The 13,407-nt window shown below is 36.1% G+C and overlaps 1 protein-coding gene across 1 annotated transcript in view; it reads right to left on the reverse strand.

Moving 5' to 3' along the window:
• Window positions 1–11,364, reverse strand: part of LOC106473255 (dual oxidase maturation factor 1-like) — a gene marked incomplete at both ends in the record, with an annotated part of 49,403 nt that extends 38,039 nt beyond the window's left edge. Inside the window, 2 exons of the mRNA XM_013933941.2 lie at window positions 979–1,113; window positions 11,307–11,364. Coding sequence (XP_013789395.2) covers window positions 979–1,113; window positions 11,307–11,364 — 193 coding nt within the window. The remainder of the gene's footprint in view (window positions 1–978; window positions 1,114–11,306) is intronic.
• Between the last annotated feature and the right edge of the window lie 2,043 nt (window positions 11,365–13,407).

Here is a 13,407-nt window from a genome sequence, read left to right on the forward strand (position 1 = left end):
ACTCCATCTGGCAGCAGCTATATCATAACCTACTCCATCTGGCAACAGCTATATCATAACCTACTCCATCTGGCAGCAGCTATATTATAACCTACTCCATCTGGCAACAACGATAAACTGCTTTATTATGCAACAGATTATCCAGTTAACTATACATTTATCAGTGTCAATGGTTACAACATGGAATCTAATTGGTCTAATTTTCAGGACAATTTAAGCTCATTTTTCGTATAGTGGCATACCAAGTTACTTCTGATAATAAAAAACTTTACATTATAGAACTAGCGAATAAGCTCAAGATCGATTAAGGAACACAAATAAACCTTTACTAGTAAAATGAACACTAGATGCAAGCGAAATCAGAAAAGCCACTGAGCAAAAATATTTATTTGTTTAGATTTTTCGCGCAAGGTAACACAAGAGCTATCATCATTTAGCTGCCCCTCATTTTTGAACAGATGGACTAGAGGGAAGGCAGCTAAAGAACAGCACCCATCGTTTATTCTATATCTACTACTGCCTAATCGAATAGTGGTGTTTGACCGCCACTCTTATAACTCGTGGTCGTAAAAACTTTGACGTATTTTTGCAGGAATGGATCGCGAACTCTTGGATTCACTCTCCGAGTACGCTAACCACTGGGCCACGTTCCAAGTAAATTATAGCTTATGTATAAACTCTTTTGTTCATGACAATATATTCTATAAAGTTGGTCAGAACGTGAAAACTATAAAATAACACTATCTACCAGCTGACGTTTGTGTCTTCTTTCACTGTTATACAAGAGACTGAAAGACACAAAATGGAGGACAGATAACCTCATTATATCACTCAGTTACACGATTGATTATAAATAGAGAAATAGACGGAAACAAATGAAAGAACGAGGGAATTAAAACGAGCGAATAAAGATAATGTGAAAACTAAAATGAAATACATTTGTTTGATGCTTGAAAATTCGGATAAAATAACACTTACTCTGAAGCGTTATGTTGACACTATTTAAACCGATGTGCACACCAAGTTCTGTGTCGATCTTGTCCTTGGAAAAGGTTCTGTGAAGACTAGAGACTGTGGCTTGAGCAACGTGCCAGTCACTGCCATGGTTCGAAACTGTAAATAAATTAGAGTCGATAACGTAACAGCATGATACTGGTAATACACAAACATATCACGAGAACACATACTGACAATCGGTAATGTAGCATCACAATATTGGTAACACACACAAACATACCACAAGAACATATACTGACAATCGGTAATGTAACATCACGATATTGGTAACACACAAACATATCACGAGAACACATACTGACAATCGGTAATGTAGCATCACAATATTGGTAACACACACAAACATACCACGAGAACACATACTGACAATCGGTAACGTAACATCACGATATTGGTAACACACACAAAAATACCACAAGAACACTCACTGACAATCGGTAACGTAACATCACGATATTGGTAACACACACAAACATACCACGAGAACACATACTGACAATCGGTAATGTAACATCACGATATTGGCAACACACACAAACATACCACGAGAACACATACTGACAATCGGTAATGTAACATCACGATATTGGTAACACACACAAACACACCACGAGAACACATACTGACAATCGGTAATGTAACATCACGATATTGGTAACACACACAAACATACCACAAGAACACATACTGACAATTGGTAACGTAACATCACGATATTGGTAACACACACAAACATACCACGAGAACACACACTGACAATCGGTAATGTAACATCACAATATTGGTAACGAATATACACAGAAAACGAAAACATACAAGTAGTGATAATCGACAATGTAGCATTAGATGTTGGTAACAAATATAAAAAACAATAGGAGAACAAAAACAACAACTTTAAAGGCGAAAAAACTCGTTAAAAAAGTTGTTATTTAAAAAATAATTCCCACTTCTTAAAGAAAATTCCTCTACTGATGGAGAAATGTCAGACCCTCGTTTGTCAAAGAAAAGTTAAATCCTCTGTTTTACAGAGAATTCAGATCATTGTTTGTCAAAGGAAAGTCAGGTTTTCTGTTTGAACATAGAAAATTCAGATCATTGTTCGTGAAAGGAAAGTCAAGTTTTCTGTTTGAACATAGAAAAGTCAGGTTTTCTGTTTGTGAAAGGAAAGTCAGGTTTTCTGTTTGAACATAGAAAAGTCAGATCATTGTTTGTGAAAGGAAAGTCAGGTTTTCTGTTTGAACAGAGAAAATTCAGCTCATTTTTTGTGAAAGGAAAGTCAGGTTTTCTGTTTGAACATAGAAAAGTCAGATCATTGTTTGTGAAAGGAAAGTCAGTTCATTGTTTGTGAAAGTCAGTTCATTATTTGTCAAAGGAAAGTCAGGTTTTCTGTTTGAACAGAGAAAATTCAGTTCATTGTTTGTCAAAGGAAAGTCAGGTTTTCTGTTTGAACATAGAAAATTCAGATCATTTTTTGTCAATGGAAAATCGTTCTTGCTAATATTGAATTACTGCAGTACTTCACTTTCGTGTCGTTGTATCGTAAATACACAAGAGTTATGTTGTTTTTTTTTTCTAAGTGCCACTTAAACAGTAAAACTTGAGTCAACTATCAGTTCTAAAATAAATGAATAAAAAACCTTATAACCCCGATCCCTTTCGAAAGGTGGATCTTTCTTCTTCAGGGGCAAACCAAATAACCTGGGGATTAATGTGTGTAGTGGTGTAAGCGGCATCGTTTAAACCCTAACTACAGAACTATAAGCAATGTTCACGTGACCCTCGTTTCAAGCTCACGTTCTTCTTTCTGATAACACGAATGTAAGGATTTAGCCGGTAGTGTTTCTACCAAATAATTACACAGGAACAAACCTTATACCTTACACAATATTAACTCACCAACAAATCAAACTTCATCATTGCTGTCTAGTATGCTCTGTTCTTTCTTTTGAAAATCGAACGTTTTGTTATGTTGGGTATTATAATTATAGTTATGTTAAACTTTGCTACCAGTTACTTAAAATATAAACTTATGTCGCTATGAGTTGCACTTGTTTCTCCCGAGTTGATATTGTTTCCCAATTTGATATTGTTTCAAAAAGCCACGTGCACACATAAATATACGTATACACAGAAATACATACATACATATATACAGACGTATACATATGTATACACACATACATACATACCGTATATGTCCGCGTATAAGGCGACCTTTTAACCTTAAAAAATCCACCCAAAAATTGGGGGTCGTCTTATACTCCGGGTATAAAATGTGAACCTTAAATCCTGTGGTGTGCGGGAAGTTGTTAGCATGGGATTTTGGTGTACCAAGGCAGGTGTTAGCCTGCCTTGGCAACTACCGACACAAATATTTTCTACTGAAACAACATAATTCACATTATTATAATAAAAGTGTAGTGTAATAAAAGTACTTATAAAATGTGTTGTATTGAATTTATTAAATATATTCAGTAAGCATTTCATTCTAATTCTAATGAAACAACTAATGCACTGTAATAAATGATTTAAATTTATACTGGAACGAAGATTGGTGTAAACGATACGAACACAGTCATCAGCTACTGAAAACACAGCACCCACTCATAAAGTATTGCAGATTGTGGTCGTTAACCAACAATATCTCCCCACCGTTTTTCGGTGACGTTGAACCAAAAACACAACTGTAACCTTAAAAATTAGCACGATTTGGGAGGGGGGTCGTCTTGTACGGCGAGTATAGCCCAAAACGTACATTTTAACTTGAAAATTTGGGGGGTCGTCTTATACGCCAGCATATACGGTATGTATACATACATACATATGTATACGCACATACATACATATATATACACACACAATTATTCTCTTTCCCTTCATACATACATACTGATTTGAATACAAACTTTTATGTACAAGTTTAACAAATATCTGCAGCAAGTGACTCATTAGGAAATTCACCATTGATGATATACTTTTCGGGTTATAATGTGTTTTTAATTGTGATATATTTCCCATTTTTGGTTTCCAAGTATTTGAAAATATCTAGAGATATTAAATGTAACTGTTTATGCATTTTTATTTAGTTTTATTTTACAAAAAAAAAAAGAGTAGAATATGGATTTATTATTTTTACGTTTGTCAGATATTGTTTGTCTTAGGAATATCTAGAAAAACATGTGTTGAAGTACAGGATAAAGTCGGTGTCTTTTGTAACGATTGTATTAAATCCACTGAAGCACAAAAACAAAACCTAAACCTAAAAATCAAAATAAATGAAATAACATATCAACAAAGTATCTCTCCGTTTCCCCTTCACTTGGCTCGTATATAGCTTGTATTAGAAAGTAGAACACGCACGTTAAAGCACACCGTTACTGAGGGATCGGAGTGTTGGCATTTATCTGTTTCTCGGGCACAACATTTCAAAAATCAAGTACGAATTACTAGGTGTTGACACGTGATCGTCCATAATACACACGAAGTTAAATGTGTTTATTGGTGGGATAGCCAAGTTCCTTGTTATTGATGTTACCCTAGAATTACATCTTTCTCATCTGTTTATGTTCAAAGTTCCTTGTGAGCCCATGCTTTGATTGGTTGCAGCATACCTAATAACTTATGAAGTCACACAAAAAAATACAAAAACGCCGTAAACACTGCGTTGATAGGCATTTATTACTCAATAAATAAGTACACGCATTAAGATATTGTTTAAGAGAACAAAGTTCACAATGGGCTACCTGCTCCATGCCCACAGCAGGGATTGAACCCCGAATATTAGCGTCATGAGCCCTGAGACTTACAGCTGAGACAATAGGGGGCAAACTAAAGGCTATATAATGATTATATTCGCTGGATCATCAGTGAATAGCCTTACTATTGACCAGAATTTCGGCCATAATCCAAATAATATCTCACGAGATACTACCAGCTTAAAATATTATTAAAGTTATTATAACATCCTCATAATAAGGTCTAATAAACCAACTACAAAGAATTACTTTCTGTAAAAACACCAGTCGTTTGCTCCTAAAATCTACCAAGCTCACCTGTGCACGAAACATGACCATACCTCTTATATAGGTTTCATGTCTTATGTGTTTGGTGTTAAGCACTAAGCTCACAATACGTGTGTGTTTGTTTTTTTTTCCTTATAGCAAAGCCACATCGGGATATCTACTGTGTCCACCGAAGGGAATCAAAACCCAGAGTTCATCATTGTAAATACGTAGACAGACAGCTCAAAATGATAATCTGTGCTCTTCTCACTACAGATATCGAAATCCGATTTCTACCGCTGAGCCACGGGTGGGAAAAACTTTCAGCCATTCATGTAATCGCGATAGTGCACAGGCAAAAAAGCCAAAACTAGAGGCAAAACAAAAAAAAACGGAAAACATTAAAAAGCCAAAACTAGAGGCAAAAAAAACGGAAAAAACATTAAAAAGCCAAAACGTGAGCGAACTAAACGCCAATCCGGATAACTGTACCGATATAGACATATATCACTAAATGTCTTATCATTCTTGTGCTACCTCTATAGAGCCATGTTACATACGTGTAGCCATGTTATATACGTGTCACTACGCTGCTGTTAATGTGGCTACACCAGGACAGTCTTGGGTGGAAACTAATGTATCTAGAATACATTATTATATAAATAAGAGTAATATGTACACGGTATAAAACGCGTAGGACGGGGTGATTAATTTTTTTTTTTTTAAGTTAATAGATCCCTGATAAACTACCGTGGTGAACAAACACTATCAAGTCGGTGCTACCAACATTTACGGTTATTTATGCATATATATATATATATAGGACAAACTATATTTAAACTCGTGACGCAATGCTGGGAAACTTCACGTGTGCTCGTACGTCAAACCAACCACTATTACAATGAAGGTAAAACTTCTATCATTGTTTTTTTTCCGTTGTAAGTGATGTAAATCATATACCTACAAATGTAGTGACGGATTACTACTACCATTGTGCTTATATTTTATTATTGTATATTTATTAAGACAACGTAATTAGACGAGTGTAGTGACGGATTACTACTACCATTTAATTGTGTTTATATTTCATTATTGTATATTTATTAAGACAACGTAATTAGACGAGTGTAGTGACGGATTACTACTACCATTTAATTGTGTTTATATTTCATTATTGTATATTTATTAAGACAACGTAATTAGACGAGTGTAGTGACGGATTACTACTACCATTTAATTGTGTTTATATTTTATTATTGTATATTTATTAAGACAACGTAATTAGACGAGTGTAGTGACGGATTACTACTACCATTTAATTGTGTTTATATTTTATTATTGTATATTCATTAATACAACGTAATTAAACGAGTATAGACTCCAAAAGTAAGCACATCATAGATAGTCCATTGCGCAGCTTTGCGCTTACACAAACATGCAATGAAAAACAGTTATGTGACAGGTGTGTTCAATTCTTGTTAATTTTATATACAACTTTAATATTATTGAGTTAACAGGGCTCGCTTTCTTGAACTTGGAAACTGGTTTTGTTATAGGGCTTCATCGTGTCGAAACTTGAAAAAAAAAGGGGGGGGGCAGGTGAAAGGAAACGTGGAATAAAATAAGTGTTTGTGTGTAAGGACTGTTAAGAAACTCGTGTGTCACACTGCAATCGAGTTGACCTAAAAACTAATGATTCATCTCGCGTGCTAAAACAGGGAGAATTTTGTTGTATTTTCACCCTCCTATTCATCAAAAGTATACACAGATATGCGTGAAAAAATCAGGTGGGAGTGACTACTCCCTCTGGCGGGAAACAGATAGACATACCCTTCCGTCTGTCTGTTTCATACTGTACTTGGAGAATGACAGTAATAATGATAATAATCAAGGATAATTTTGACATAGATAGTTAGTCTGGTGTTTAATTTTGCGTGAAGCTACACGAGGGCATTCTGTACTACCTGTTCCTAACTTATCAGTGATAAACTAGAGGGAAGGCAGCTAGTAAACACCATCCGCTTTGAACTCATTGGTTAAACCGAATAATAGTGTCTGACTGTCAGTCTTATAACGCATCCACGGCTCAAAAAAGAGAAGCGTAATTTTTTCGTAATAACAGGACGCGAACCACGGATCCACAGGTCAGCATGCTAACAACAGATAGTATAATATTGTATTTTTGTGTTTGGGGGAAACGATGTATATCTGGTGTTTCCACCTCCTTATATTAACATGTGAATTTTTTCAAAACGTGTTATTAGTACAAGTATTTGCAGTTTTCACACGTTGGTCAAAAAGGTCGTTAGGATACTTTCGCTCTAGCTACTTATTGTTCTGTATCATTCACCTAGAGTAACACTTTTTGTCTTCCTGTGGGAAAGATAACTGCAAGGCCATCTGTAGTATTAGAAGATAGAGAGTTTCTTTTCCACTAGTATCCAGGTGATCTCTTATGGTTAAAACTTCTCTTATGTTGCATTGGGATTGGCCATCACGTGTTTATCGCTACTCGCTCTGAGTAAGTCTGATGTTAACGAGGTAAGTAAGTAACGTGAGGTTTACTAGAGCAAGTTCATAAGAACGACAGTCTAGTACAATATCTTGATCGAGTAAGCTTGAAACCCTGACTCTCCAGTAGGGGGCGACTGTCCGTTGTGACAAGTATAGTAGATTCTCACTTCGGCTGTACGTTTGTGTTCGGCCTCTCTTTATTTCTCGCGAATTCAAATAGTCAAAGAATGCGGAATTACTTCCCAGTCCTGAAGAATCTCCTGTTATTTTGCGAACTGGTATCGGAATGTAGTCATTGCTGTCTGAATGTACCACAATGACTCACTCTTTAGTAACTGATTCGTCAACCTACTTGTTGGTGTCTACAGACCGAAATGTGATTGGGTCATTGATGTTGACAGAAATAAATATGTACTCTTATATATATAGTAAGTTATATATATATATGTGTGTGTGTGTGTTTGTGTACACATTTATATCTGTAGTATAATGTATTGTAGTTGCTATGTGTGAATTTCTATTCCAGACATGACTCCAAAAATATAAACAAGATTGAAATAGCGATATTTAATATATCTGTTTAAGTATATTATCTGTTTAACTATATTATTAAGTCGGGGCCTCTCATACGCGTGCCAAAAATAGGTTTCCGTTTTGATTATGCATGTGACTAACGGTTGTCTGTAACTTCTAGCAGTATGTCGTACCAGTTATTTCATATACACGTGGTGAAGTGGGAAACACACCTGACATGATAAAAACAATCCCGCTTGTTGGGCGTAAACACGCGCCTAATCCCAGGAAATGCGCCCGTTACACAACATTTGTTAGTGTTTTACCTTTACCTGATTATTTGCTTTTTTTTCGGGGGGGGGGGACTTTGCTCTGCCTGTACAAAAACACCTTCCAACGTTTCTTTTTTCTTTCTTTCTTGTTATATGTAAATCAGTAAAGCTAGTACACTTTGGACTAGTTTTGGTGTAATACAAGCAAAATGGTTGATAGATTTAAAATTGGTCCCTTATATATAAGTTAACCCTGAGGCGGGAAGGATGAAGAAATTTGGCATTTATTTCTGATTTCCCCAGGTTATAAACACACACAACTATATATATTAAACTAACAACGTTGATAACAAAAAGCTCAAAACTTCAACGTCCTATTTTCTGTGTCTGATCATTATTTCTTTTGCGTTTATGCTAAGTCATTCTTTCAAAGAAACTAGTCACTAAAAGATTGGTTTGTTAATTTGTTTTGAATTTCGCGCAAAGCTAAACGAGAGCTCTCTGCACCAGCCGTTCCTAATTTAGCAGTGAAAGACTAGAGGGAAGGCAGCTAGTCATCACTAACCACCGTCAACTCTTGGGCTACTCATTTACTAACGAATAGTAGGGTTGACGTCACATCATAATGCCCCTTGGCTGAAACGGCGAGTTGGGGATTCTAACCCGCGATCCTCAGATTGCGAGTCAAGCGTCTCTTAAACTTGATCACCTCATCACACAGCGTCAGTACAATTACTCATTCTGTGCCCTAGGGGGACGTTCCCTCTTAAACTTAATCACCTGATCACACAGAGTCAGTACATTTAGTTACTCTGTGCACTGGGGGGACGTTCCCTCTTAAACTTGATCACCTGATCACACAGAGTCAGTACAATTAGTCACTCTGTGCACTGGGGGACGTTCCCTCTTAAAGTCATCACCTCATCACATAGCATCAGTACAACTAGTCACTCTGTGCACTGGGGGAACGTTCCCTCTTAAACTTGATCACCTGATCACACAAAGTCAGTACAATTAGTCACTCTGTGCACTGAGGGACGTTCCCTCTTAAAGTCATCACCTCATCACATAGCGTCAGTACAACTAGTCACTCTGTGCACTGGGGGAACGTTCCCTCTTAAATTTGATCACCTGATCACACAGTGTCAGTACAATTAATCAAGAAGAAAGTGACAAAATGTTCAATTATTCTAAGAAAATCTATAGATCCACTAAACTTTGGAAATAAAACTGCTAACGATCAGTGTGTATGTTAGTATATTTCTTTTATATATTTTGTTCTCGTTTGTTTGCTGTTAAGCGCAAAATTACACAATGGACTATCTGTGCTGTGCCCATCACGGATATCGAAACCCGGTTTTTAGCGCTATGATCCCTCTCGCAAGGAGAATGAATTATCCAAATGTCGTAGTTTTGTTATGTTGAGTTCTTTTTCTGTTAATTAAATGTGGTAATCAACTTACGCGCTTACGAGGAAGTGAACATCATCAGTTAGTAAGTGGCCTCATCCACCAGGTGGCGCAAACAACCTTTCCTTGGCAAATTTTCACCCAAGGACGTTTCTTTTTTGATTTTTTTGGTGTACCACAAGAGTAATACTCGCAAAATTATCGTCCAATGAAACTATCCAGTAGGCTAAGATCGTGTACCTAGCGCAGGGGAGTAGGTAGTAGTCTATAACTGGATGTGTTATATTTGAAAAAGAAAAAAAATGAATGGCAAAACCATACTAGATGGCCTGGGGACGTGCCCCCCTTCAAAAAAAAATGTTTGTAATTTTCACTATAAGTGGTGAATTTTGATTGTATCCGAGGCTTTGTTTTTGATATTAAGTATCATTTCATACATATATAGTTTTTAACTTATGGAGTGCGACGCTCCCCCTCCCCCTCTACGCCCATGAAGTTCGTGCTATATGTCATTGACTTTGTCATGGGCTCGTGGCATTCATGAAATAGTAGGGAAGAAGTATCTGGAACAAGAAGATGGCGTCACGTGATGAGGCTTAACTCTCTCAGACAATGGTCATTCGAAACAAAAATCATATTTTAATGCCACATGTACAGCAGTTTGTCGTGACTTATACAGCTGTGTAACACAAAGTTAGAATTTAATTATTTAACACCAATATAGTTAGGGGAGTTTTGTATTTAAATTTAAATCCCTTTCTTCTACAGAAACATTTTAAGTAATTTACATTAAAGTCAATTGTTTATTCAAAAAAAATACAATATAATTTACCTTTCAGATCTTTATAATATTGGGGTGGTCGTTCGACCCCACCCTCCTGGCTAACGTCATCCAAAATTCTATATTACAATGGTGAACAACAAAACCCCGTGTCGAACGTTGTAAATGTTGACAATATTAATTATGCCTTTTCACTCTACAACAGGGATCCGATCATTCAGAAATTAGAGATCATCACAATATCCGGCAAACAATAAAAAAAAATCACTAAATTATCGTTGAAGGGCAGTTTTTTTACAGTTATTTTCATTGTTGTAGTTGTTATCCTCAGTAAGTATTGTATTTTATCTAACACTATTTGTTTCATTATTGGAACGGTTATCTTCAGTAATATCGTATTTTAGACTTAAATCTTGACATTAACAAGAGAAAGAACTCATTCTCTAATGAAGATTTCTTTGCAAGAGGTGAACCGATGAGTATAACTATTCTGCTATTAGAAAGTTGATGTACCGGTAATTTAAATACCCAGATTTACTGAGGATAACAACTCTAACAATAAAACTAACAGTGTAGGAGAAAATACAATACTTACTGAGGATAACAACAATGAAGCTAACGTTGTAGGAGAAAATACAATACTTACTGAGGACAACAACAATGAAACTAACATTGTAGGAGAAAATACAATACTTACTGAGGATAACAACAATGAAACTAACAGTGTAGGAGAAAATACAATACTTACTGAGGATAACAACAATGAAACTAACATTGTAAGATAAAATACAATACTTACTGAGGATAACAGCTCCAACAAAGAGACTAACAGTGACGCTAACTAATGTAGTGAGTTTCTGCAAAATAAAAATAAAACAAAATAAGTTGAAATTAATGTGGCCTAGATTGTTTAAAAATTGTTTTTCAGATTTAATCACAACTTTAATAAGTTGTCTTTAAGTCATCTTGCGTTAATATATATATATATACGTGATAATTAAAGAGTTCCGACTCTAGACAGGTTGGGGCCCAGAGGCAACATTCAGTAGGGGATCCCGAATCAGTGGACTTTGCTACGTACTCTGTCTCCTATTTGTCTGTTCTCCTTAAATACTGTTATAATTAGTGTCTAAAATGAAGACACGAAAACGTACGATTTTTTTCCACATAAAACTGGAAATGAAAAGTGCCCTATTGAAATCACATCGCTATTGTTAATAGCAAGTCTAAAAAATTGCTTATTACGTGATCAATGTTTGTGTGTTTGGAATTAAGCACAGAGCTACACAATGGGCTATCTGTACTCTGCCCACCACGGGTATCGAAACTCGGTTTCTGGCGTTATAAGTCCGCAGACACACCGCTGTGCCACTAGGGGACTACGTGATAAATGTTTGTTTGTTTGGAATTAAGCACAGAGTTACACAATGGGCTATCTGTACTCTGCCCACCACGGGTATCGAAACCCGGTTTCTGGCGTTGTAAGTCTGCAGACACACCGCTGTGCCACTGGGGGACTACGTGATAAATCATTAATTCATATTCACCTATAACAATAATAATACAAAACTATCTGAAGTGATGATTAAATTTGAACTTTGTGTGATATTAAGAACGAAGTCAGGCTCGAGTTGTTCACTTTACAGTGATACTTTATCTCATCGATCATCGTTACCCATTCTGATATCAGAAATTGAAATGACTAAACTAGGAAATAAACATAAAAAGGAGTCAGTTTCCAGTGACAAACGTTGCATCAAACACAATGATAAAGATCCACTGACCAAGCAAGTATAGAGAAATTGATGACATCATATTCAACAAGTCCAATCACCGCGGGATGGAGCACGTGGGGATTTACAGCTGATGTCAACGTTAAGTCTGGAGCCTAATCATTGTTTTCTTTGGGGGGGGGGGGGATAAAACTGAAATAGATGCGAGATTCAGAGCTTAGTTTAGTTACATCTAACGTTCTCAACATAACACACTACTTGATTACTTTCTTTTTTTCTGATTATTTAACTTTCTCATTGTTTAACTTTTTATTTTAAAACAAGTGGAGTATATGCTGTACGTTTATTGTTCGCATTTATCGCCAACAAGTCACAGACACTTATTGTAGAAGAATCTTAAATCCACTTACATATTTAAAACCCTCAAATTGTTTAACTTTTTGAAACGTTATTTTTTGAAAAACTGGGGGCTTCCCAAAATCGCAGCGTCCTGGGTTTTTGCCACCAGCCCTGATAGATACCGATCTCACCACATAGCCTCTGGCGAATTGAAAACTGGCGAAGCGCATCTGGATACATTTATAATATATATATATATATATATATATTGTTGGTTAGACAGGAGACGTGTTTGCTTCTCAGACACTTATTTAGTAAACCATATATCAACCACGCACGTAAGCCTGGGGGGGGGGGGTTCATCCGAACCCCCTATTTTTGTGATGTAAAACAAATACTGCCACTAAGCTCATGTTAATGTGAACGTTTCGTCATCTGCTCTCCGCCGATTGAATAATTACCCGAGGTGTACACAAACCTAAGAATTACTGAGTGCTCTAGCTTTAATACATAATCATTATGACACTGCTATCAACGTTGAACCTGTAAGTTATTTATGGGAAAACACCCCAGAAGAATGGAGCATGCTAACACGTTATTTCAGTAGTGCATACATGTACGCATATGATAGCCTATTATTGTACAGAATTGTTTAATTAAATAAATAATTTAATTTAACAGTTAATAACTGCTGCCCATGTAGATAGCACAGTACTTTACTGTAATAAAACATACATATTCATGTTAATTTGCAACTATACAATTGTTTAAGCTGTAATTCATCCAACATTTCATCAAGATTTAATCTCGTAGCACCAATTCTCGGGG

This window comes from Limulus polyphemus, unplaced genomic scaffold (assembly GCF_000517525.1).
Source record: "Limulus polyphemus unplaced genomic scaffold, Limulus_polyphemus-2.1.2 Scaffold6009, whole genome shotgun sequence".
Classification (NCBI taxonomy): domain Eukaryota; kingdom Metazoa; phylum Arthropoda; class Merostomata; order Xiphosura; family Limulidae; genus Limulus; species Limulus polyphemus.